The sequence below is a fragment of the Xenopus tropicalis genome, chromosome 1, assembly GCF_000004195.4.
Source record: "Xenopus tropicalis strain Nigerian chromosome 1, UCB_Xtro_10.0, whole genome shotgun sequence".
Lineage (NCBI taxonomy): Eukaryota > Metazoa > Chordata > Amphibia > Anura > Pipidae > Xenopus > Xenopus tropicalis.
The window spans coordinates 206,589,360-206,616,577 of record NC_030677.2 but is presented as its reverse complement, the minus strand read 5'-3'; the positions used below and the strand labels follow the sequence as shown (position 1 = coordinate 206,616,577).

The 27,218-nt window shown below is 48.8% G+C and overlaps 2 protein-coding genes across 2 annotated transcripts; one reads left to right on the top strand and one right to left on the bottom strand.

The window, feature by feature from the left end:
- Positions 1-1,585: 1,585 nt before the first annotated feature.
- Positions 1,586-6,252, bottom strand: siglec15 (sialic acid binding Ig like lectin 15). The gene is made up of 5 exons (XM_031895128.1): positions 6,141-6,252; positions 5,158-5,544; positions 3,968-4,339; positions 3,648-3,678; positions 1,586-1,666 (listed from the first exon to the last, which is right to left on the bottom strand). Exons 1-5 carry the CDS (start codon positions 6,190-6,192, stop codon positions 1,618-1,620), a joined length of 891 nt encoding a protein of 296 aa, XP_031750988.1. The 5' UTR covers positions 6,193-6,252; the 3' UTR covers positions 1,586-1,617.
- A 4,564-nt stretch (positions 6,253-10,816) lies between these two features.
- eef2.2 (eukaryotic translation elongation factor 2, gene 2) lies at positions 10,817-25,960 on the top strand. Its single transcript, NM_001015785.1, is given in 15 exon segments — positions 10,817-10,888; positions 13,252-13,466; positions 15,542-15,723; positions 17,001-17,212; positions 17,422-17,603; positions 17,739-17,844; positions 18,125-18,238; positions 21,051-21,189; positions 21,785-21,980; positions 22,110-22,368; positions 22,459-22,566; positions 22,696-23,049; positions 23,136-23,318; positions 25,293-25,425; positions 25,513-25,960. Coding segments are annotated over 15 exon segments (2,580 nt in total). The 5' UTR covers positions 10,817-10,885; the 3' UTR covers positions 25,707-25,960.
- The last annotated feature ends 1,258 nt before the right edge of the window (positions 25,961-27,218 follow it).

Below are 27,218 nucleotides of genomic sequence, written 5' to 3'. Positions count from 1 at the left end.
TACATTATACACCCTTCGTACTTCTCTCTGTGCCCTCCCCCTCGTGCCCCATTAAGGTGGGAGCCAATGGCCAATCAGGGCTGCTGGAAACCTTTCATGTCTTGGGTGGCAGTGAGGTGTTCAATATGGCAGCCAGGGATTGGCCCCCGAGACCCCATGTTCTGGTCGTAGTGATCCCGCTTGTGTGTTTGTGCTCTGTGATCCCTCATTTCCACGTGCCAAAGCCCCGTTCTAAAGAATGTTGGGTTTTTTGTTTTATAAAAGAACAGGGTAAGTGGTGTTTGAACTTAAATGTGAGATAAAATGATGTAAAAACAAAAAATGTCAATTTTATGAGAACTGTATGTTTGTGAGACTTGCATGATGGAAATAAAACTGCCTATTGGTTATTTACATTTGTTACCCGAACCCGATTGGTTCTTTTCCTCTTGGTTCTGTGGTTCTTTTTGGGTCCCTATTCATATGTGTCATTTGTGTAACAATCTCATTCCCACGTTCCAAACACTGACTGCAGTTACAAAAACACCCAGAGCCTTCTCTTCTTTAATTTAATTTGCTCCACCTGTATTCTAGATTTCTAATCTATCGTTGCCAAGATCGGCACTTTGGGTTTTTTTTAAAAATGAAACGACCCGTTGCTGAAATATTACAGTTTATTTTCAGTGGAAAGATATGGAACAAATTGTCCTGTTTGTCTCATTGCGTTCAGAATTGGAACTTATATTTCAAATATATTGATAATAAACAGGGGCTGATTTATGGCGGTGAGTGAATCCTCCCGTTTCAAAAACGTGGAAAATGTTGCGCGTCAAAAAAGTATCGTACGAGTCATTTTTTAGAATTTCATACGTAGCTCATAAAAATGCATCAAATAAATACAACTTGATTTTGTCAGATATTTATACTTAAAAAATGTATACATATAAATTCAATCCTGAAAAGACAGACCCCCCAGCATACAGACCCCCCCAGCATACAGACCCCCCAGCATACAGACCCCCCCAGCATACAGACCCCCCAGCATACAGACCCCCCCAGCATACAGACCCCCCCAGCATACAGACCCCCCCAGCATACAGACCCCCCCAGCATACAGACCCCCCCCAGCATACAGACCCCCCCAGCATACAGACCCCCCCCAGCATACAGACCCCCCCAGCATACAGACCCCCCAGCATACAGACCCCCCCCAGCATACAGACCCCCCCCAGCATACAGACCCCCCCAGCATACAGACCCCCCCAGCATACAGACCCCCCAGCATACAGACCCCCCCAGCATACAGACCCCCCCCCAGCATACAGACCCCCCCCCCAGCATACAGACCCCCCCCCCAGCATACAGACCCCCCCCAGCATACAGACCCCCCCAGCATACAGACCCCCCCAGCATACAGACCCCCCCCCAGCATACAGACCCCCCCCAGCATACAGACCCCCCCCAGCATACAGACCCCCCCCCAGCATACAGACCCCCCCAGCATACAGACCCCCCCCAGCATACAGACCCCCCCAGCATACAGACCCCCCCCCAGCATACAGACCCCCCCAGCATACAGACCCCCCCCCCAGGATACAATAAGAGTGTGGGACTGAGCAGAGACCTCTGGGTGTCACGTTAATGACCTCCTGCTTCATAATTTTCATATGTGGATTCCTGCGCTCTCCTGTAGGGGGAGGTAGAGAGGCCAATGAGCACATTTCAGTGTTGGTAACATACAGCCCCCAAATGGTATTTATACTATAAATCTGTCTAATAATGTTCCAGCTGCACCAGAACCCATTTTGGGTGGGTCACCTAGAACCCCCTCCCCCCCCCCATTAGTATAGAACTAATTATTATTATTATGGATTTGTTTGGGGGCAGTAATAGAGCGAGAGCTCAGGGCACCTCCTCCAGCCCCCTGTGATAGACAGGTCTCTAGCCCCCCCTCCTATTAGTCTATATCAGTGCTGTCCAACTGGCGGCCCGCGGGCCGCATGCGGCCCTCGACCCCCCTCTGTGTGGCCCCCCACCTGTCTGGCTGCTTTGATGGCTTAACTTTGTGTTAGCTTTAAATGGTATCAGTACTAACCTTAACTGGCCCCCTGCATGGTTCTCACCTCAGATTCAGGCTGTAATCCCTCTGTATTGTTTAAAAATGTAATCCCCTGTGTTGTTCACACCTTTTAATCTCTGCATTGTTCACCCCCTGCAGTGTTCACACCTCAGGCTCAGGCTGTAATCACTCACATTGTTCACCTATTCACACCTCATACACCTTGTATGTCCTGCCTGGCCTATGCTGCCTGTGTATAGGCAGCATAGGGTAGGCAGAGTATGGCACATAAGCAGCATAGGGCAGCCAGAGTATGGCGCACACACAGGCAGCATAGGAAAGGCAGAATGCTGCCTGTGTGTGCCATATTCTGCCTACACTATGCTGCCTGTGGGAGGTGAACCTGGCAGGGGTTTGGTCTGGGAGTTTGTTAGCAGATGGAAATAGCCATTAAATGGTCCCTAAGGTGTGTAATTATATGCTGGGGGTTGCTGTGCTATCCACAGGGGAGGAGGAGGCGGCATATGGATTTAAGGGTGTGTCTTAATATGACATAATATCATTCTTTAACATATGAATGATGGTTGATATCCCTGCAGCAACCATTGTAATAAAATGGGTGTGGTTTAAAGTGGGTGTAGTTTAAAATGGGGGAGTGGCCAAAACTGGCTTCCATTAGCGGCCCTCCACCATGTATGCGAGAGAAATTCCGGCCCTCGGCACCGCAGAAGTTGGACAGCACTGGTCTATATATTATCCTATCAGATATCAGTCTGTATATTATCCTATCAGATATCAGTCTGTATATTATCCTATCAGATATCAGTCTGTATATTGTCCTATCAGATATCAGTCTGTATATTGTCCTATCAGATATCAGTCTGTATATTATCCTATTAGATATCAGTCTGTATATGATCCTATCAGATATCAGTCTGTATATTATCCTATTAGATATCAGTCTGTATATTGTCCTATCAGATATCAGTCTGTATATTATCCTATCAGATATCAGTCTGTATATTATCCTATCAGATATCAGTCTGTATATTATCCTATCAGATATCAGTCTGTATATTATCCTATCAGATATCAGTCTGTATATTATCCTATTAGATATCAGTCTGTATATGATCCTATCGGATATCAGTCTGTATATGATCCTATCGGATATCAGTCTGTATATGATCCTATCGGATATCAGTCTGTATATGATCCTATCAGATATCAGTCTATATAATAATAATGGGGAAGAGCCCAGGTCTCTCCTTGATACCCTTGAGCCTGAGGAGACAATTCAAACCTGTGCAGAATGTGAATGTCGCTGCGTGGGGGTGGGGGGCCCCTGCAGGTTTGGGGGCTTTGGGTTCCTCGGGGTTCATCCCACCCCGGCTCATTTCATTCCGTAGGGGTCCCCACATGGTGCATTCTGGGAGGTTCCACTCTATGGAGGTGGATCATCTGAGTTCCGCATTGTTCCCTACTCTAATGAGCCATTGGGCACAGGAGCTGGAACATCTAGTGACTCAGTGGAACCTCTAGAACCGACCCTCTCACGTGTGGCTCAGTGCTAATCCCTATTCTCTAACAGACATTGGCCGATACTCACCCGTGTAGCTCCAACCGCTGCTTCTTATTACCTGTTGGGGGAAACCAAAGTATTTATGGGAAACTCGCTACGTAGATCCTATGGGGAGAGTAACGGGCTGCACCCAGGGAAGGGGAGAGAGGGGTTCTGCTCAGGGTGTAAGTTTGGGGGCCCCCTGGTTCCCCCCAGGCCTGGGTGTGACTCTGGGTTGGAGAAGTCGAGGGGCTCCCATTGCTGGGGGGCAAGTTAAGGGCTGTGAGGCCTTCAGTGTAACCCAAAGGGGGGGCCGTATAGGGACAGTCTCTCCCATACACTGACCAATGGAATGAGAGAGGACTTACCGTTCCTATAGCAGGTTGCTACGCACAGCAACCCCAGCAGCAGCATTAGCTTGAGTGCCAGAGCCGCCCACAGCAGCCCCAGGGGCAGATTGTTGTTGCCCCCCGATTTGAACTTGTAGAAATAGACAGAGGCCTCGACTCTCCCGTGGCTGTTTGTGGCCACACACGTGTACTTGCCGTCTCGCGTCAGATAATGTAACTCCGTGGCCACTTGGTGCTTCAACATGGGCCCAGTTAGCCTTGTGTCTTGGTTCCTATCTAATGGGTCGGCCCAGTACAGAGAAGGGACTGGTTCCCCCTCGGCAACACAAACTGCATGGTACCCCCGGGAGCCGTCAAACCCAACTGTCATGTTAAGGATTCTGGGAGGAGCTGGGAAAGGGGCGGAACAAAAACATTTTAGAGATTATATCGTATGGGAATAATAAGTAACAGCTTTCTACAGGGGCTGTAAGAGTTAAATTCTTATGTATGGTTACAATTCAGCAGGAACAGCCCCCTAAATTTGCCCATAGCCTGTACAGAGAGATACCATAAAACTATGGCAGCATAGGGATTCCCCTGTACTAAGCACAATTCAGCAGGAACAGCCCCCTAAGTTTGCCCATAGCCTGTACAGAGAGATACCATAAAACTATGGCAGCATAGGGATTCCCCTGTACTAAGCACAATTCAGCAGGAACAGCCCCCTAAGTTTGCTCATAGCCTGTACAGAGAGATACCATAAAACTATGGCACATAGGGATTCCCCTGTACTAAGCACAATTCAGCAGGAACAGCCCCCTAAGTTTGCTCATAGCCTGTACAGAGAGATACCATAAAACTATGGCAGCATAGGGATTCCCCTGTACTAAGCACAATTCAGCAGGAACAGCCCCCTAAGTTTGCTCATAGCCTGTACAGAGAGATACCATAAAACTATGGCACATAGGGATTCCCCTGTACTAAGCACAATTCAGCAGGAACAGCCCCCTAAGTTTGCTCATAGCCTGTACAGAGAGATACCATAAAACTATGGCACATAGGGATTCCCCTGTACTAAGCACAATTCAGCAGGAACAGCCCCCTAAGTTTGCTCATAGCCTGTACAGAGAGATACCATAAAACTATGGCACATAGGGATTCCCCTGTACTAAGCACAGTTCAGCAGGAACAGCCCCTGAGACCTTGCTCAGTTAGGAAGTACTTACCCGCCAGGTGCAGCTGAGTGCCAGTCTTTGCCTCATACTTATCGTGCCGGTCGGGGGAGAGCTCCACCCGGCAGTAGTACTTGGTACTGTCCCCCCACGTGAGGTTCCCGATGCTGACGGAGAGGTTGTTATGACGAGGGTTTCCCAGCAGGATGAACTTGTTCATGTAATTGGTCGTGGGCCTGCAGGGGGCGCTGCTGTTGGAACTCACACATTTGAACACCACCTCCCCGTCGTACGGCCGACCGACCCTCCAGATGGCAGTTAGTGCCCCGTCGTGACTCCGGCTGTGCGGGGAGCTGAACCAACAGGGCAACGTGGCCGATTTGCCCACTTCCCCTGTGACTTCTTTGGGCACCTGGAACGCCCACTGGTTCCCACCGTTCCCTGAAACGGGGATTCTGTTACTGTGTTATAGACTGGCTCATTCTAAGCAACTTTTCTATTGGTCTTTGTATTTTTTCTTTTTTTATAGTTTTTTAATTATTTGCCGCCTTCTTCGTCTCAGCTTTTCAGATGGGGGTCACTGACTCTTTTTGAGGCTATAATTTTAGTTATTGTTACTTTATTTTACTTATCTTTGTATGTGGGCCCTCCCCTAGCAACCAGATCGCTGCTGAAATGCCAGACTGGAGAGCTGCTACATAAGAAGCTAAATAATTCAAAAACTACAAATAATAAAAAATAAAGACCAATTGCAAATTGTCTCAGGATATCGCTCTCTACATCATACGAAGAGTTAATTTAAGGTGACCAACCCCTTTAATGTTTGAAAGAACCTGAACCCTTATGGTCATGTGATCTTAAAGAGCAACAATTTCTTTTTAAGTTTGCCCAAAATAGATTGGGTCCAGATTGAGTTCAGTTGGGCAAATCTATTATAACCGCAGGGGGGGCAGCGGGGGGAACAGGGTGCTGGGGGGCCCCCGGGTCTGTTTGGTGTCGGTACAACGTGTATTTATGGGAAACCCACTGTAACTCACCGGACTCTGCAGTAAAGATGAGAAACCCAAACAGAGACACGACTCCTCTCATTCTGCCCCCCGGTTACTAACGGCTCCGATTCTCTCACGTTACACTGATGTCTCCCTGAGAGCCGAGTAGGGAATGAGGAACAAATAGTCCCGGGGGGGCGGGGGGTTATTATTAGCTGCTCCCAGTTACTCACACACTTTAGGGGGGGGGTTATTATTAGCTGCTCCCAGTTACTCACACACTTTAGGGAAGAGGCAGTGGAACCAACAACTGTCTCTGAATCATATTTACTCATCATTGTGGGGTCATGCTCAGCGCTCATTTCATTTAATAGCCAGCAGGGGGAGCCAGAGAACCACTGAGAGATGTTCTGCCAAGTGCCCAGCAGAGGGCAGCAGAGAGCAAAACAGCTGCGGATCCTTAAGGGTGAAGGCACACGGAGCTACTTAGTAGCAGCTATACGTCACACCTACTAAACACCAGAAAATCCCCTGCCATAAACAATACTGAGAATTGCCTCTGCTAAAACACACATAGAGACAATTATCCATTAATGATCAGCATTGTCTGTTTTAGTAGCTGTGACAAGTAGCTGCTACTAGTAGCTCCGTGTGTCTTCACCCTAATGCAGTCTGTGAGCCAATTAAGATATATAAGAGATGTTTGGCCCTGATTCTGAGCAAATGTTCCCCATTTGTCATTAACCTCTGGCAGCAGAGGGCGCTGTTGCAGTGGAGGCTGATGGGCAGCCAACATCAAACATGGCAGCTCCTACTCATATAGGAATAAACACAATAAGTAAAGGAATTGGGCTGCAGGTGAGAATAGCCTATAACTAGTGTCATCATCATCCTCATTTCATATGTTTTACTGATTTATAATAAAATGGAAGGAAATTCGGCTTATAAACTGGATATCATTTGCCTAATTGATAGACCTGTCAGCCCTATAGGAATTCTTGGGGGTCACCTGTATTTATACCCCCACTAGGGGCAGAGTAAGGGATGGGGTGGTGTTGCTATGGAGCAAGCTGTGGGCATTCCTAGGAGGTTGCTATCTGTGCGTTGATAAAGGCTGCCATCTGCAGGCTGGAGATGGTATTGAAACTGTCCTCAATTTCTCATTTACAGGACTTTCCAAAAACCTCTTTAATATTGATCTCTTTGCTCCTAAACATTTATTTTTAACCCCCACCCTGCCACGGGTCCAAAGCAGAGACTCCCTTTTTTTTTTTGCATTCAGCTGCACTGTATTTATTTGGGGCAGGAACATTGACATGGAAACCCTGGATTCCCACCATGTTTACGGCATCAGAAGACAGACTTGGATTTGATCAAAGAGACATTGGGGGTCCCTTGGGGGGCAGCAGCCCCAGTGGTCCCTGCACCCCCCCAGTCTGAGCCTGCAATCAGGTATAACCCATAGGAACCAATCAGCTTTGATCAATGAGATGTGCCCTATACTGGCTATTCAGCATGACCACACTGGCATTCAAGCCCAATGTAATATATATATATTTAGTATTTTGTAAGGTTTATGTGTGTAGGACTGGCGCCCCCTGGTGTTACACTCGTAATGTTACTTATCTGCTGGACTGATGGTCCCCATGATATTGTACTGACATGGGGGATGCGCTTTGGGGGGGGGGCATCGTTACTGCTGATTAGAACACTGTGAGGGGCAAAAGCTTTGCCAAGGCCACAGCCATGTAATATGGATCAGCCCAATCCCGCGCCATCTTACCTGTAACTCTCACCAACAAAAGGCAGCAAAAATACTGGTTCAGACCCTGAAGGGCCCAGTAACTGCCACAGACTGTAGAGCAGGGCTGTCAAACTCAATCACATACGGGGGCCGAAATCTAAAACACAGGCTAATTGGCGGGCCAAATATTTTTATTAATATACTTAGTAAGATACTAAGGGGTATATTTATCACAATGTGTAAAAAGTGGAGTAAGACATTACTGGTGATGTTGCTCATAGCAGCCAATAGATGCTTTGCTACTGTTGAAATCTGATTACTGATTGGTTGCCTTGGGCAACATTACCGGTAATGCTTCACTCCACTTTTTACACAGCATGATAAATATACCCCTTAGTCTTAGTTACTATGTGAGGAAAATGGAAATTGATCAGGCTGGATGGTCAGACACACTCACCAAGGGCCACATAAACAGCCAGGTGGGCCAGATTTGTAGATACTGTAGTTCTTGTTCCTCTATCTATTATTATCTCCCCCCTACAGTAGATGCAATGGACCCCCTGAAATGGTTCATGGTTTTCTCAATCAGTTTGGGCAAAGCCTCTAGGGATCTGCCCTGAAGCCGACACCCAGTGCCCAGTTCTTGCCAAGAGGCCACAGTATCCTACAGCCTTCTCCAAGCGAGAGCCAAGGGTAAGTAAGGCAGGAAGGTGCTGGATCCTTGCAGAGATGCAGCGGCAGCCAATGCCCGACAGCCGGACTCCATTCATCCCCTGGAGAGAGACGTCTGTATCTCAGAGCACTCACGGTTTGTGAGACATCAGTGACAGGGCGGTTGCCCAGAAGGTCTCTTTGCCGACTCAGCAATAATGCCACAACCAATTGTTCCCATTGTTGATGGGTTGATGGCTACTGTTGTACTTTTAACACGCAATCACCTGCGTGTGGCGCTACAGGAGCCCTGAACCCCTGCTTATTATGGGGGACAGGTATGATATAAATGAATGGGGTGCCTCCACCCAGGGCAGGTATAGGTAGAACTATATCTCTCCTCCCTGGGAAAACTCTATGAGGTCCTCCTTGGACCCGGACTCCCAGCAACTCCCGGTACCTTGCCCCTCCCTTGGGGGAGCTGCTTACCAGCCAGTTGAGGATCCTCAGTGTATGAACAGCCAGGGTCAGACTGGGGGGTGCAGGGACCACCGGGGCTCCTGCCCCAGGGGCCCTGCAGGTGCCCCAGCCACGTCCCCTAACCCCCCCAGGGGCCCCCCTAACCCCCCGAAGGGCCCCCGCCTGATGTCCTCCCCGAGCGTGTATAAATTGAACGTGTCAGGGGAGGAACAGTCAGTAGGGGGGAGCGCCGGCAAAGGTCGGACTGGGCTGCTGGGGCCCACTAGGGCCGGGGCCCACCGGGATTTTTCCCGGTTTCCCGGTGTCCCGGCGGCCCAGTCCGACCCTGTGAACAGCCAAGACACCGGTTAAAATGGTGAACCAGATGAACTTGTTTATTGTTGATGCAGGCAGAACACTTCAGAGGATGTCACACAGACAGCTCAAGTCACACTCTCTCTCTCTGGGCTACCCCTGGTACTCCCGCCGGGTGATCCCACCTAGGAACTCACCCCGGTCCACGCGTAGGGCCCCTTCACTGGGAACACTCCCAGGTGCTGACTTGGCTCCCCTTACTACACACTACAGGACCTGAACTCCAGCCATGAATGCTGGGGGGTCTTAACCCCTCTCTCTACTGTTGGGGCTGTCTCTGCCCGTTCTCTCTAGCCTGCCTGTCACTCCTAGAGTGAATTATTACAGTACCTCCTGTACTAGAACACAAGCCTGTTGTTCACCTCCTTACAGAGGGGTCCCAGGACTAAGACCTTTACAAAATGGGTGTCATCCCTTATTTTGCAGCACACTGCCACCTAGTGGTTGCTGCTGAATGACAGGCAAACTCCCTTTTCACACATAAACACTCAGGACCACTTTTAGGTGTCCAAATCTCATAAGGCCCCCCTCATGGTGCCTGTCTAAAGGGGAACTTATCCTGAAGGGGCCCAATTCTTTGGGGTCCCTACATTTCTAAATAACTCGGCTCCTACAATAGAATTTCCCCAAACAAACGTTCCCCCCCGACCCTGTCAGAAATGCAGCTCAATGGGGGGATCAGATATTGGCCGGAAACATTCTCCTGGGTAATTCCAGGTACAAACGATGTCTCTCAGTTCAGCTAAGTGGGGGCTAATGTGTTTGGCCACCAAAGTGCCACATTGATTGTACAAGGTTTAAGTCCCGGTAAAGCCGCATGGGGATTGGATTGGCTGGAGGGGAAGTTCAAACTTTACCCATCCAATCCCTGTGCGGCTCATAATACATGAGTGATACTCAGAGTTCCCTGTATAACTCAGCCTGCAGCCTTGTGCCTTTATATGGGGGGCACAGAACCCCTCAGTGACTGCTAATATCCTTATCATTTACAGTAGGGGGTACATTATCCCTTATAATACATGAGTGATACTCAGAGTTCCCTGTATAACTCAGCCTGCAGCCTTGTGCCTTTATATGGGCACAGAACCCCTCAGTGACTGCTAATATCCTTATCATTTACAGTAGGGGGTACATTATCCCTTATAATACATGAGTGATACTCAGCGTTCCCTGTATAACTCAGCCTGCAGCCTTGTGCCTTTATATGGGCACAGAACCCCTCAGTGACTGCTAATATCCTTATCATTTACAGTAGGGGGTACATTAGGCTGTATATAGGGACACACTGGGTGTGAATACAATACACACAATAAGGGTAACTGTATGACACACTGAGCCCAGACAGGGAGACTGACGGTGGAACACTGTGCTACTGTCGCTGCCTGGTCCATACTGCGGCAGGCTGCCTGCATCACGTTGCCATAGTGACCGATCCCGCACCATGTGACCCGCAGGCTTTTGGCTGTCACTGACGTCACCCGCTCCTTCTTCCTCCCGAGTCCCCCATCAGCGAGGCGGCTCCCTGCTCCCGGCCTGCTCGGGGAATCCCGAAACATCCGCCACCATGGTGAGTGTCAGCGGCTCGGGTTAGCGGGATTCGGTGGGGGAAACACCGGGCTGTAAGAGGCAACAGCTATTTATTCCCGGTAACGCCGGCTGGCGGGTACATAAGGGAGGATAATAACCAGTTGGGGTTCCCACAGACACGGACATACCGCTCCGCACTGCGCCGCTTCCTGCCCAGCAGTGACCCCTGCGGCTCCGGCAATGTCAGACTGTACCATGTGTAGGGGAATAGGGGGGGCCTCCCTGGGAATTCACTTTAATAATCTGCTGCGTCACTGTGTCCCCCCCCCCCTGTACCTTACACAGAATTACTGTGTGTTTTATGCCCCCACCTGTGCCCCTTATGCCTTCCGCCTCTCATGGGAACCCCCTCTGGGACTCAGGGTGCTGCACCCTAAATGCGGCTCTGCTTGGACTTACTGTGCCCATATCCTTACTGTGTACTCTCCATATAGTACCCTGTGCCCATATCCTTACTGTGTACTCTCCATATAGTACCCTGTGCCCATATCCTTACTGTGTACTCTCCATATAGTACCCTGTGCCCATATCCTTACTGTGTACTCTCCATATAGTACCCTGTGCCCATATCCTTACTGTGTACTCTCCATATAGTACCCTGTGCCCATATCCTTACTGTGTACTCTCCATATAGTACCCTGTGCCCATATCCTTACTGTGTACTCTCCATATAGTACCCTGTGCCCATATCCTTACTGTGTACTCTCCATATAGTACCCTGTGCCCGTATCCTTACTGTGTACTCTCCATATAGTACCCTGTGCCCGTATCCTTACTGTGTACTCTCCATATAGTACCCTGTGCCCATATCCTTACTGTGTACTCTCCATATAGTACCCTGTGCCTCACCTGCCCCCTGTGCCCCATATCCTTACTGTGTACTCTCCATATAATACCCTGTGCCCCATATCCTTACTGTGAACTCTCCATATAGTACCCTGTGCCTATATCCTTACTGTGAACTCTCCATATAGTACCCTGTGCCCATATCCTTACTGTGAACTCTCCATATAGTACCCTGTGCCTATATCCTTACTGTGAACTCTCCATATAGTACCCTGTGCCCATATCCTTACTGTGTACTCTCCATATAGTACCCTGTGCCTGCCCTGCCCCCCTGTACCCTATATCGTTACTGTGCACTTACCTTGTGCCCCATCTCCTTTCTTTGTACTCCTATAATACACATATATACATACATATAATACCCTGTACCTTCCTTGGACCCCACTGGGCCCCTGTTGGCCCATATCCTTACTGTGCAATGGTGTGCCCTGTACTGCATTGTAGCTGCCCCATGTGAGCAATATACACCCCGGTGCCCCGCTTTGCCCTGTACCCCATTGGTGCTGCAGGTTGCCCAGTAGCCAATCAGAGCGCTGAGTAGGGATGGGAAGATCCCGCAGTAACTGCATTACACTGAGCCTTCTCATTCAGTGCAGGTTACAGTCTCTCTCTATACAGTGTATATATATATATGAATAGGGGGGGGGGGGGTGTAGCTACACTCTGTATCCCCTGCTGTGGCCCCAGCACACACTGTATGCCTTATGGCTGCAGCCTTCCCTGGCTTGTCTGTGTATAGTACCCGCATAGTACCCAGCTGTATCCCTATGTGTAATGTGTGTGTATATATGTGTGTGTGTGTGTGTGTGTGACTGTATATCCCTGCACTCTGTGTATAGTACCCAACTGTATCCCTATGTGTAATGTATATATATGTGTGTGTGCCTGTATATCCCCTGCAATCTGTATATATCGCTCTGTATTGCCAGCAGTGCCTCAGGCCCTGTTCGGGGGCCACAGGGGGAGCAGCCAGAGGGCCGCACTATGTTACAGTATCACCCCCCCCCCCCCCCCCCCCCCAGCTCTCCCTCCCATATATGAGCAGGTCTGGGCCGCCACGTGCTCCCCCAGATACAGTTACCGGCATATCTGTTACTGATATAGCAACCGCTCTCCCTGCCCCGTGCTCATGTGCTGTATTAGCTTACTGCTCTGCATTCTGGGAATTGTAGTTCAATAGCTGGTGGCCCCCTGCCTGTCCAACATCCCATTCCCACACCAAGGGGATTAATAGGGATTAGCCCGTTGCTGCTATAACAGCCCCTAAAGGCGTCCGCCAATCACCAGGCTTGATCATGGATCATGGAGTTTGGCCATCCAATCATTTATATAAATATTGCCTATATCAAGCAAGTCCTATTGACCCTTCCACTTCCTGTGCCAAAAGCCCCCTTCCCTCCACTTGCATCACATGACCCCGTGCCACTTGCCCCGGGCAGGGGTGGCGCCATACTGAGCCCCCCGAATGCTAATGGCAGCCTTTCCTGTCGGCCGCAGGTGAACTTCACCGTAGACCAGATCCGAGCGATCATGGACAAGAAGTCCAACATAAGGAACATGTCGGTGATTGCCCACGTGGATCATGGGAAATCCACCCTGACCGACTCGCTGGTGTGCAAAGCCGGCATCATTGCCTCTGCCAGGGCCGGGGAGACCCGCTTCACCGACACCCGCAAGGATGAGCAAGAGCGCTGCATTACTATCAAATCCACGTAAGTACTGCCCCCCGGTGCCAGCCGGGCATCATAGCTACTGGCATTGCTCCACGGCCAATTCATGTGGCATATTGCTTAACTCTCTCCATGCTGGCCCCCTGCCCCACATCAGTACCAGAGCTTAACTCTCTCCATGCTGGGCCCCTGCCCCACATCAGTACCAGAGCTTAACTCTCTCCATGCTGGGCCCCTGCCCCACATCAGTACCAGAGCTTAACTCTCTCCATGCTGGGCCCCTGCCCCACATCAGTACCAGAGCTTAACTCTCTCCATGCTGGCCCCCTGCCCCACATCAGTACCAGAGCTTAACTCTCTCCATGCTGGGCCCCTGCCCCACATCAGTACCAGAGCTTAACTCTCTCCATGCTGGGCCCCTGCCCCACATCAGTACCAGAGCTTAACTCTCTCCATGCTGGGCCCCTGCCCCACATCAGTACCAGAGCTTAACTCTCTCCATGCTGGGCCCCTGCCCCACATCAGTACCAGAGCTTAACTCTCTCCATGCTGGGCCCCTGCCCTCATCAGTACCAGAGCTTAACTCTCTCCATGCTGGATACCTGTCCCACATCAGTACCAGAGCTTAACTCTCTCCATGCTGGATACCTGCCCCACATCAGTACCAGAGCTTAACTCTCTCCATGCTGGGCCCCTGCCCCACATCAGTACCAGAGCTTAACTCTTTCCATTCCGGGCCCCTGCCCCACATCAGTACCAGAGCTTAACTCTCTCCATGCTGGGCCCCTGCCCCACATCAGCACCAGAGCTTAACTCTCTCCATGCTGGGCCCCTGCCCCACATCAGTACCAGAGCTTAACTCTCTCCATGCTGGGCCCCTGCCCCACATCAGTACCAGAGCTTAACTCTCTCCATGCTGGGCCCCTGCCCCACATCAGTACCAGAGCTTAACTCTCTCCATGCTGGGCCCCTGCCCCACATCAGTACCAGAGCTTAACTCTCTCCATGCTGGATACCTGCTCCACATCAGTACCAGAGCTCAACTCTCTCCATGCTGGGCCCCTGCCCTCATCAGTACCAGAGCTTAACTCTCTCCATGCTGGATACCTGCTCCACATCAGTACCAGAGCTTAACTCTCTCCATGCTGGATACCTGCTCCACATCAGTACCAGAGCTTAACTCTCTCCATGCTGCTCCAGATCAACAACAGTGCTTAACTCTCTCCATGCCGGAATAGGGGTGCCGCCATAGTCCCTAGGCAGGACAGTGTGAGCATTGCGCTTATACTGGGTACAGAACATTATGTTTCTATGTACTCGCGGGTAGGAGCTGACACTCTTTTTCCCTTTAAAAATGATAAAGGTTAGCGGAGAACCTTCCTCCTTTAGACAAAGGGAACACTGTTCAGTGTTGCCATGGGCACCCCATATTATAATATATATATATATATATATAATGCAGCCCCCATTGTGCCAGCAGCTTCCAGGCAGTAAGCTGTCAGCAGCGCATCAGAGCCTCTGAGTCTAACGTAACATCACTACAGGCAGCAGGGAGGGACATTCAGCTGCTTATATTAACCTGTGTGTGTTTGTGTGCAGGGCTATCTCCTTATACTATGAGCTGTCAGAGAATGACCTGTGTGTGTTTGTGTGCAGGGCTATCTCCTTATACTATGAGCTGTCAGAGAATGACCTGTGTGTGTTTGTGTGCAGGGCTATCTCCTTATACTATGAGCTGTCAGAGAATGACCTGTGTGTGTGTTTGTGTGCAGGGCTATCTCCTTATACTATGAGCTGTCAGAGAATGACCTGTGTGTGTGTTTGTGTGCAGGGCTATCTCCTTATACTATGAGCTGTCAGACAGTGCCTGTGTGTGTTTGTGTGCAGGGCTATCTCCTTATACTATGAGCTGTCAGAGAATGACCTGTGTGTGTTTGTGTGCAGGGCTATCTCCTTATACTATGAGCTGTCAGAGAATGACCTGTGTGTGTTTGTGTGCAGGGCTATCTCCTTATACTATGAGCTGTCAGAGAATGACCTGTGTGTGTTTGTGTGCAGGGCTATCTCCTTATACTATGAGCTGTCAGAGAATGACCTGTGTGTGTGTTTGTGTGCAGGGCTATCTCCTTATACTATGAGCTGTCAGAGAATGACCTGGCATTCATCAAACAGTGCAAGGAAGGTTCTGGTTTCCTCATTAACCTCATTGACTCCCCGGGGCACGTGGACTTCTCCTCCGAGGTGACGGCTGCCCTGCGAGTAACAGATGGCGCTCTCGTGGTTGTTGACTGCGTATCAGGTAATTTTAATAAATGACTTATATTGATTGAGGTTCTACTGTATATTGGATCAGAACTAGTGATGGGAACCCTAAGCCACTGCTCTCCATCCTATATCCAATTCAATATATACAGCTTAATAGGGAATGAATGGAAACAATCTCAGTTGGCTTCTCTTAGCGCTTTTACCTTTTTCTATTTTAGTGGTTTCTGTCAGTAAGCAGTTTTATACTGCCAACACCAGGCTTTGGGCTCAGCACTTCTTGCTCCATAGCTGCTGTGTCAGCCATCCACACGTTGGCAGTTAACCCTAGGGTTGCTGATACAGAGTGTGGCTGGTAGGGGGATAGGAAGTGGTGTAACTCCAGGCCCATCTCTCCATAGAGTTCTGGAAGGGAATCGGATCATGGCAGCTGTCCCTGTCATCAGCTTCTCGCTGAGTCACTTTCCCATCAGAGCCACTGCTTCTGTATGTGCCAAACTGTCACCTGGCTCCCAGCGGGGGGGGACTAAGATTCCTTTAGGGCAAGCCTAGGGGGTTGTAGGTTCCACTCTGTTGGGTCATGCTGTGTTTTCTGGTTTACATGTTGTTTTAAGGGAAAGAAAACCTAAAATAAACCAACATAGTTAGAGAGACTAAGGTGGCCATACACGTGCAGATTGCAGCTGCTGGTTTGGACCCGTGTATGGGCACCCCCGGCCGATATCTGGCCTAAAATTGTCCAGATCTCAATCGGGCAGTTTGATTTTATGTCAGATCAGGGACAGATGTGGTCCTCGGTCTGACAGCACCTATACCTGCCATTTTAATTTGATCTTTCGGCTCTGGGAACGAGCAGATCATACCATTTAGGGTGAAGACACACTGAGCTACTTGTTGCAGCTACTTGTTGCGGCTACTAAAACAGACAATGCTGATCATTTACTGATAACTGTCTCTACGTGTGTGTTTAGCAGAGGCAATTCTCAGTATTCTCTATGGCAGGGGATTTTTTGGAGTTTAAAAGCCGTGAAAAAGTAGTTGCTACTAGTAACTCTGTGTGTCTTCACCCTTATGGCCCTATCACATTCACAGGGAAGGGCATTTGCATCAGAAGCCAATTAACCCACCTGTATGTTTTGGGGTGTGGGAGGAAACCCACGCAGACACAGGGGGAACATACAAACTCCATGCAGATTGTGCCCCGGCTGGAATTGAACCAAGGACCCCAGGGCAGTGCAGCAGTGTATGGCTTTGGTTGCCTTTCTCTATTATAGGTTCAGTTTAAAACAGAGTGTGTGTTGGTTTCATTGCAAGGTGTGTGCGTACAGACGGAGACAGTGTTGCGTCAGGCCATCGCCGAGAGGATTAAACCAGTCCTGATGATGAATAAAATGGACCGGGCCCTGCTGGAACTGCAGCTAGAGCCGGAGGAACTGTATCTCACCTTCCAGCGAATTGTAGAGAACGTCAATGTCATCATTTCCACCTATGGAGAGGGAGAATCCGGCCCAATGGGGAATATCATGGTAAGGCGATTCTCTGTGTGTCTGTAATGCCCCGCTGAGGTGGGAGGGATGTACAGCTGGGGGTCCCAGAGGTAGGTTTGCTTGGAACTGCAGTACTCCCTACCCACCCAAGGTGGAGCCCTTGGTCTCCTCGTTCTCTTTATAGGGTGATTTGCTCTATATCTTCACGGCAAACCCCCTGATGCAGTGTTTCATTGTTCCCTACACAGATTGACCCAGTCATCGGCACCGTGGGGTTCGGCTCCGGCCTGCACGGATGGGCTTTCACCCTCAAGCAATTCGCAGAGATGTACGTCGCAAAATTCGCGTCCAAAGGAGAGAAGACGAAACTAAATCCTGCTGATCGCGCGAAGAAAGTAGAAGACATGATGAAGAAATTATGGGGAGACAAGTGAGTGTTAATGGCTGACCCGGCAGTGCCCGCGGTTCCCTCCAGCTTAAAGTTCACCTTCAGTTCTTCATTTTTTCAGACAAATAATTTAGATTTTGTTACAGTTTGATTGCTAATTGTATATTTTGTTTCAAGGTATTTCGACCCGTCCACGGGCAAATTCAGCAAAACCGCCACCAATGCCGAAGGAAAGAAGCTGCCCCGCACATTCAGCCAGCTTATCCTTGACCCCATCTTTAAGGTATGGGGGTGCATAGAGTTTCCCCTGATCACGTGGCTGCTTGCAGTAACCCAATAACTGAATTTATAGGGATTACTAAAATTTAACATATTCTGCCATTCCAGGCAGTTCACCCTGGCTACATTGCCCAGGCCCGGACTAGCAATCCTGTGGATTTGGGCAAATGCCAGAGGGGCTGCTGTAAGATGTGGACTGTTTTAAACACCAGATCTGACCACTAATGGTGTAAATTGAGAGGGACCCCCAAGGAATGTACTGTGTGTTACTCTTGTGCTTCTAGATCTTTGATGCCATTATGAACTTCAAGAAAGAAGAAACAGCCAAACTGATAGAGAAGCTGGATATCAAGCTCGATACTGAGGACAAAGAAAAGGAAGGGAAACCTCTTCTCAAGGTACGTTGGAACACAAGGTGGCAAAGGGCAGTGCCACGGGGAGCTGTGCCAATCCTGTCCTTGTTACAGTCTGTTCTCTTCCAGAATTGAACAATACCCAGCAAAGAAAGGTGGCCATACACGGGCCGATTCTAGCTGCCGATATCGGTCCCTTAGTGCCGTGTATGGGCACTACCGACGGGCCTGCCCGACCGACTGAGATTGGCCAGATCTCGATCGGGCAGGTTTAAAAATTAGTTGGATTGGGGGCCGCATTGGCTTGTTGATGTGGCCCCCAAACCGACGGACGCCTATACCCGTCGTTCTAATTCGATCATTTGGCCCCAGTGCCAAACAGAATTAGCCCAATATCCCCACCTACGGGTGGGCGCTATCGGGAGCAGATCTTAGCGTGTATGGCCACCTAAACACTCCACTGTTCGGAAGCGGCCAGGGTTGTAGCCAGTCAGAGCTTTAGGGTATCTGTAGGGCTAGATTGACCCAGGTTAATAAAACAATTGGTCGCCTCCACAGTCCAATGCAGTCCTCGCTAACAGGATTGCTAAGCCCAGTATCTAGGCAGCCCATGCCCATATATGAGTGGGACAGACTGTTTGGCTCCACAAATGGCACATTAACCTGCTGATTTGGTGCTGAGTGGCCAGCGTCGGGCTGCTAACGGTCAGATTTCCTTTCCACTCTCCTGTATAACACTGGTTGCCGAATGTTTCCCTGGGTCTCCCCTGTAGCACAGGTGCCCTCTGGTGCTGAGCTGCAGTTGGGGCAGGGGGCAGTCTTGGGAACCACTTGATGGGCAGGACAGAAGCCACTGCTTGACCCACCAAATAGATTTGGGACCGGCACATTATTTTGCAAATGAAGCAATAAAGCCCAATTTCCAAAGGGAAGTCCAAGGTGTCTGCCACAGGTTGAGCCCAGCTTATAGTATATACAATATATAACTATATTTTGTCTCTTTTGCAATAAATCCATTTTATCCTTTTAGGCAGACACTGGGCGCACACTGGAGCTGCTGATCATGGCTGCTGATAACTGCTTCGCTGGTTGCTTCTCATATCTCTAACCTGTGCTTTTCTTCCCTGTTTGTTTCTCTCCCCCCAACCCCATCCAGGAAGAGAGCCCTAGTATTTCTGTTAGTGGCAGGCAGGAAGCCATTTTTATTTCAGGCTGACTCACATTTTGCCATCAAGGGACATGGCAGAAAGCCCGACGTAAGCAGACGCCCCATCCCTCAGCCTGCTATTCAGGATCCATGTACTCGGACAGGTGTGACCTCATTCAATAGGTGGGATGGAATGGTGGGAGGGTCCAATCCACTTCTATAGTTATTCACAGCATGACCTATTAAAGCTCTGTATGAATAAGGGCCCATGGGGGGGGGGGGGTCCAATCTTTATTGTATAATGCTGTGAACAACATGGAGAATGGGCCTCTCAGAAGAACTTTGGTGCTGATCAGGTTTGTCAGAATCTGTGGCTGACGAGCATTGATATCCTTACTTTAACCCTAAATCTGCCAATCACCGGTGCGGACGCACTGCACAAAGGGAGAGGGGACTTAAGATATAAGTTGAATATGTTGAGGAGACCATGCTGTACCGCTGTCCCATAAAGATTTATAGGTGGCCATGGTGGGCAACTCCCAGCGCATTGTATCTCTGATCATTTATAGGCTGCAGGGAATACAATAACCTTCTCATTCCTTCCTGTTATGCTGTAATGTAGATATGGAATGTCTCCACGCCTTTACCTATAATAAATATATATATATACACACATATCATACTATTACAGCATGCTCTCTTATATATGTGCAACTTATATTTTACTGCCTCTCAAAGGGAGAGATTCATAGTACAAATGCAAATGGTTTTGGGATAGAAAAAGCATATTTGACCATTCATAGACAAACACTGCCCTTAGTAGCCCTCCAGCCACATGTCTGGCTGTCACTGACCTCCCTGTACAGACGCAGGGCCATTCGATATTTAATTACTTTCCCAATCAGGATTCTGTCCTGTGTAAAGAGCCAATTGTTTGGCTGCTGTTAAATCATAAAAAAGCAAATCTCCAAAGCCTTTTGGGCACTGGATGATGTTATAGAGTCGACCTTTATTGTATATAGATAGGCAAGTGCATGTCTTGGAATGGAATATGCTTTTTCTAATTACTAAAATGGCACACAGTGATTGCCAAGGTTTTTGCCACCTGTGCCAATTCCAGCTGGGGGGCAGTATAACCCCCCTTGTGCAATATGAGTGCAGTAAATAGCAAACATACTGTGGTTTTTATCATGAAACATCTATGGTTTTTGTCATTTCTGGAGCTGAAAAAAAAACTGAAGCACCTCCATGTGTTGTTTCTTGTAAGATAGATTATTAGGTTCCCAGTGCATAATGGACCCTACCTCGCAAGGACCAAACATGGAGTAACTTCAGTTTCCCTGTTTAGAATAGATATTAAGTAGTTAAAACAATAGTATGTTCAGCACAAGTCCTATTCGTTGCTCTCATCTTGCACAAGAGGTTATGCTGCCCCTATAGGTGTGGGCTGAACACTAAATGCCAATATTCTCTTGTGTATAAAAATGGCTGATGTTTAATCTCCAAGGTCATTGAATGGCCATTAATTGCATCGCCGAGGAGTTGCCCACGGGTGCTTATTCACATTTGATCTGCATTCACCAATCAGATTCTTCTTCCCTATGTAACTCTCTTTTCCCACTTCTTTCTTTCTTTTTTCCCCCCAACTTTTAAGCATCACCCGTTGCCATTTTTGGCTACAACGTTCCTAACTATTTTTATGATACACAGGCGGTTATGCGCCGTTGGCTGCCTGCGGGAGACGCCTTGTTACAAATGATCACAATCCACCTGCCATCTCCAGTAACAGCGCAGAAATACCGCTGCGAGCTGCTGTACGAAGGGCCACCTGACGACGAAGCTGCTTTGGGTAGGATCATTTACCTGGGCTGAGCCAATAGAAAAGGAGCACAGACCACTTTCTATTGCTTGTTCTTTTCCATTGCCTTGTTTGCTTTGCTTTGCATTGGGTTCTGACCCAAAGTCTAGGTATTCCTGACCTAAATCGTAATTGCCTAGAAGTGCACATAGGGGTCAGATGATTTCCAACTGGAAGTGCTTAATCACTTGACCCATTTATGGTACCAGCAACCAATCCATAACCATTTAGGTCTGCAAATGGCAAAATGCCTGCACTCTCCCTGTGGCCAATGGATTGTGGGAGAGCAAAACTTTAACCAGAACTCTGTCCCATTGCGTCCATCAGAACTGGGCTAAATGTTGTACATAGTTCAGAGCACCGTAGTAATCTCAGCAGCTATTATTGGTCCGGTGTTGAAGAATAATAAATAAAAACATCCGCATGGTTGCTAAGGGTTACTGGACCGGGCCATTTAAAGGAAGTCGCCATGAAAGAGCAGCATGCATAGGTTTTTGAAGGTTCTGTCCATGAATAAAACTTGGCTTGTGTTTTCCATGAAGAGAGACCCTCACCATTACTGATCTGGTAACTTCCTAATGTTTAGGTGTGAAAAGCTGCGACCCTAAAGGACCCCTGGTGATGTACATCTCTAAGATGGTGCCCACGTCGGACAAGGGCCGTTTCTATGCCTTCGGCCGTGTTTTCTCTGGAATTGTATCAACAGGACAGAAAGTGCGTATCATGGGCCCCAACTACACCCCTGGAAAGAAAGAAGATTTGTACCTAAAGCCCATTCAGCGGTAAGTTCTACCAAGCTGTGCTTGACTTACATTCTTGGTGTTGGGTGGATATCTAATGGAGTGACTAGCTTGGAAGTACACGTGATTGGCTCAGCCTGGCCCAAATAAAACCTATGCATATATTTGCAGCACCATATTGATGATGGGTCGTTACGTGGAGCCCATTGAAGATGTCCCTTGTGGCAACATTGTCGGCCTCGTCGGGGTTGACCAGTTCCTGGTTAAGACCGGCACCATCACTACTTTTGAACATGCCCATAACATGCGAGTGATGAAGTTCAGCGTCAGCCCCGTGGTGCGAGTAGCCGTTGAAGCCAAAAACCCTGCTGACCTCCCCAAACTGGTGGAAGGCTTGAAGCGCCTGGCTAAATCTGATCCTATGGTTCAGGTAGGAGATTTATATGCGTCAGTAAGTGTTCAATAGGGATAGGAACGGTTTGGTAACCAATGAAAAACGTCTTCACTCTCCCCTGTGTAGTGTATTATTGAAGAGTCAGGAGAACATATCATTGCCGGTGCTGGAGAGCTACATCTAGAAATCTGCCTTAAAGACCTTGAAGAGGACCATGCGTGTATTCCTCTCAAGGTAACGACTGGCTCTGGGGCCTGTAAGGGACATGGAGTTGCCTACTAAGTTTAATAATATTGATAGGACCGTTTCCAGTGTCCCTTCCTGTATGTGTGTAACTGTAACATTTGCTCCCCAATTCTCCAGAAATCCGACCCCGTGGTTTCCTACCGCGAGACCGTAAGCGAGGAATCCAGCCAGCTCTGCTTGTCCAAATCTCCAAACAAGCACAATCGTTTATTCATGAAGGCGAGACCCTTCCCAGACGGACTGGCCGAAGACATTGACAAGGGGGACGTAAGCTCCAGGCAGGAATTAAAGCAACGCGCCCGCTACTTGGCAGAGAAGTACGAATGGGACGTGGCAGAGGCCCGAAAGATTTGGTGCTTTGGCCCTGATGGAACAGGACCCAACATCTTAGTGGATGTTACCAAAGGCGTCCAGTATCTAAATGAGATCAAGGACAGCGTTGTGGCTGGATTCCAGTGGGCCACCAAAGAGGTGCGTATTCTGCTGTCGGGCAAACCCCCTCCGAGCCGGTCGTTATGTGAAGGTGCAACAAACTCATGTGTCCTGTTCCTCTGCAGGGTGTGCTGTGTGAGGAGAACTTGAGAGGAGCCAGGTTTGACATTCATGACGTCACACTGCATGCTGATGCCATCCATCGAGGAGGCGGGCAAATAATCCCCACGGCCAGGAGAGTCCTGTATGCCTCCGCCCTCACAGCTCAGCCCCGCCTCATGGAACCCATCTATCTAGTAGAGATTCAGGTAAGATCCAGTGGTCGCCCATAGTGATTACTCCAAGGGACGCAGGAACGACTTCTCCCAATAGCATAGGGTGCAGGTAAGGTCACAGGTTCGCTCTCAGCCCAGATGTGTCAAAATTCCTTTGGTCAGTTTTCAAGTTGAGAACCAGAGCTTGTCAAGCAAAGAAGTATTGGGTCCAGCTCCCAACATGGACACAAAGAGTGGCTACTGTCCACTAGCCAGCTCCACTGCACAGGTCTCACCGTAAGTGGAGGAGCCATCTTTTTCAGCTAGTCATAGTAACATAGTAAGTTAGGTTGAAAAAAGACAGACGCCCATCAAGTTCAACCATAATGCCAATATAAAACCCCATCTGAAGCCTCTCAAATTTGCCTCAGAGGGAAAAAATTCCTTCCTGACTCCAAGATGGCAATCGGACCAGTCCCTGGATCAACTTGTACTAAGAGCTATCTCCCCTACCCCTGTATTCCCTCACTTGTACTGAGAGCTATCTCCCCTACCCCTGTATTCCCTCACTTGTACTGAGAGCTATCCCCCCTACCCCTGTATTCCCTCACTTGTACTGAGAGCTATCCCCCCTACCCCTGTATTCCCTCACTTGTACTGAGAGCTATCCCCCCTACCCCTGTATTCCCTCACTTGTACTGAGAGCTATCTCCCCTACCCCTGTATTCCCTCACTTGTACTGAGAGCTATCCCCCCTACCCCTGTATTCCCTCACTTGTACTGAGAGCTATCTCCCTACCCCTGTATTCCCTCACTTGTACTGAGACCTATCCCCCCTACCCCTGTATTCCCTCACTTGTACTGAGAGCTATCCCCCCTACCCCTGTATTCCCTCACTTGTACTGAGGGCTATCTCCATACCCCTGTATTCCCTCACTTGTACTGAGAGCTATCTCCCCTACCCCTGTATTCCCTCACTTGTACTGAGAGCTATCCCCCCTACCCCTGTATTCCCTCACTTGTACTGAGAGCTATCTCCCCTACCCCTGTATTCCCTCACTTGTACTGAGAGCTATCCCCCCTACCCCTGTATTCCCTCACTTGTACTGAGGGCTATCTCCCATACCCCTGTATTCCCTCACTTGTACTGAGAGCTATCTCCCCTACCCCTGTATTCCCTCACTTGTACTGAGAGCTATCCCCCCTACCCCTGTATTCCCTCACTTGTACTGAGGGCTATCTCCCATACCCCTGTATTCCCTCACTTGTACTGAGAGCTATCTCCCCTACCCCTGTATTCCCTCACTTGTACTGAGAGCTATCCCCCCTACCCCTGTATTCCCTCACTTGTACTGAGAGCTATCCCCCCTACCCCTGTATTCCCTCACTTGTACTGAGAGCTATCCCCCTACCCCTGTATTCCCTCACTTGTACTGAGAGCTATCCCCCCTACCCCTGTATTCCCTCACTTGTACTGAGAGCTATCCCCCCTACCCCTGTATTCCCTCACTTGTACTGAGAGCTATCCCCCCTACCCCTGTATTCCCTCACTTGTACTGAGAGCTATCCCCCCTACCCCTGTATTCCCTCACTTGTACTGAGAGCTATCCCCCTACCCTATCCCCCTTGTACTGAGAGCTATCCCCCTACCCTGTATTCCCTCACTTGTACTGAGAGCTATCCCCCCTACCCCTGTATTCCCTCACTTGTACTGAGAGCTATCTCCCCTACCCCTGTATTCCCTCACTTGTACTGAGAGCTATCTCCCCTACCCTGTATTCCCTCACTTGTACTGAGAGCTATCTCCCCTACCCCTGTATTCCCTCACTTGTACTGAGAGCTATCTCCCCTACCCCTGTATTCCCTCACTTGTACTGAGAGCTATCTCCCATACCCCTGTATTCCCTCACTTGTACTGAGAGCTATCTCCAAGCAGGGAGTTGTGCGCTTTGCAGGACTGCGGCTATGGGCAAGTCTACACTATCTTTCAGTTGTGGTGCAGCTTTAATGGATTCTTCTCTCCTGCAGTGCCCAGAGCAGGTAGTAGGAGGCATCTATGGCGTACTGAACAGGAAGCGCGGCCATGTCTTTGAAGAATCCCAAGTAGCAGGGACACCAATGTTTGTGGTGAAGGCGTATCTTCCCGTAAATGAATCATTTGGTAGGTACTCGGTAACTTGGCTATACATTGTGTATGTGTGAGACATCCTGGTACTAACACTCTAATACCCCCCACGCACTGTTACAGGTTTTACTGCTGATTTACGCTCTAACACCGGCGGCCAGGCTTTCCCCCAGTGCGTGTTCGATCACTGGCAGATCCTGCCCGGAGATCCATTTGACAGCACCTCCCGCCCCAGCCAAGTTGTTGGAGAAACCCGCAAGCGGAAAGGCTTGAAGGAAGGGATCCCACCCCTGGATAACTTCCTCGATAAATTGTAACCCCTCCCCGGTCTCAGACCCTAGGTCCTGTCAGTCTTGTGATTTACAGCAACGCCGCTTTTTCTCATGAACCAGATTCCAATCTCATCACACAGCAGAATCCCAGCACTTACCTCTGACTAGGAGAACACCAGGAGGATCCTTTGCCCTCTAAAAACAAATGACATTAATATGAAAAAAATATAAAAGAACAAAACCATCAGAAAAAGGAAAATCTTCCTCCAAAAATCGTAAATAAACAATGTAAATGTTAAGGCGTTCAGTTTCCTTTTTATTGCGTGTTTATCTCCGGTGCAAGTGGTGGCCCTGACCTACTCACACCACAACTGGAACCAGTATAGTACAAACGCCGCTACCAGTAAGGCCTGGCTGTTAAGTTATCTATGAAATGAGTTGCATTAAGGGCCGTTAACTGTGCAGGGGACTTAATGGTTATCTCCTCAAGCAATCCCCTGTGCCACCCATGCCCACCCTACTGGTGGATGTCCCTTTTCTCTGTAATAATAAAACAGTACCTGTACTTGATCCCAACTAAGATATAATTACCCCTTATTGGGGGCAGAACAGCCCTATTGGGTTTATTTCATGGTTAAATGATTCCCTTTTCTCTGTAATAATAAAACAGTACCTGTACTTGATCCCAACTAAGATATAATTACCCCTTATTGGGGGCAGAACAGCCCTATTGGGTTTATTTCATGGTTAAATGATTCCCTTTTCTCTGTAATAATAAAACAGTACCTGTACTTGATCCCAACTAAGATATAATTACCCCTTATTGGGGGCAGAACAGCCCTATTGGGTTTATTTAATGGTTAAATGATTCCCTTTTCTCTGTAATAATAAAACAGTACCTGTACTTGATCCCAACTAAGATATAATTACCCCTTATTGTTGGCAAAACAATCCTATTGGGTTAATTCAATTTTTAAATGACAAGGTATGGAGATTCAAATTACCGAAAGACCCCTTATCTGGAAAACCCCATGTCCCGAGCATTCTGGATAACAGGTCCCATACCTGTATTATGTTAGCGGCAGTATGTCACTTTCTCTGTTGCCAGGCAGGGGTGTATTTACCATATAGAAACTCATTGGCCCGTGCCTACCTAGTGTTACTTTTTATTACTTATCTTTCTAATCCAGCCCTCTCCTAATCATATTTCGGTCTCTCAATCAACCCACTGCCTGGTTACTAAAGCAAACAAGGCCCTAGCAACCAGATAGCTATTGTAATTGTAACATCTTCCACTTCCTCTGTTGCTAGGCAGGGGCATATTTACCATATAGGGCCCGTGCCTATGGTGGCAGCTATAGGGTTGTGACCCTCGGGTACCTATAGGGTAAGTAAAACGTTTTCTAAAAAAAGAAAAAAAAAAATCTCTTCTACTGCTGCCAAATTATTTCCTATGAAATCCGGCTGTAGAGGGGAGGGGTAAAGGTGATGCTTGTCATTGTTACTGTGCTGATGGGCGTGTAGTGGACCAGTTCCTGGCAGGGATAGGGTTAATAT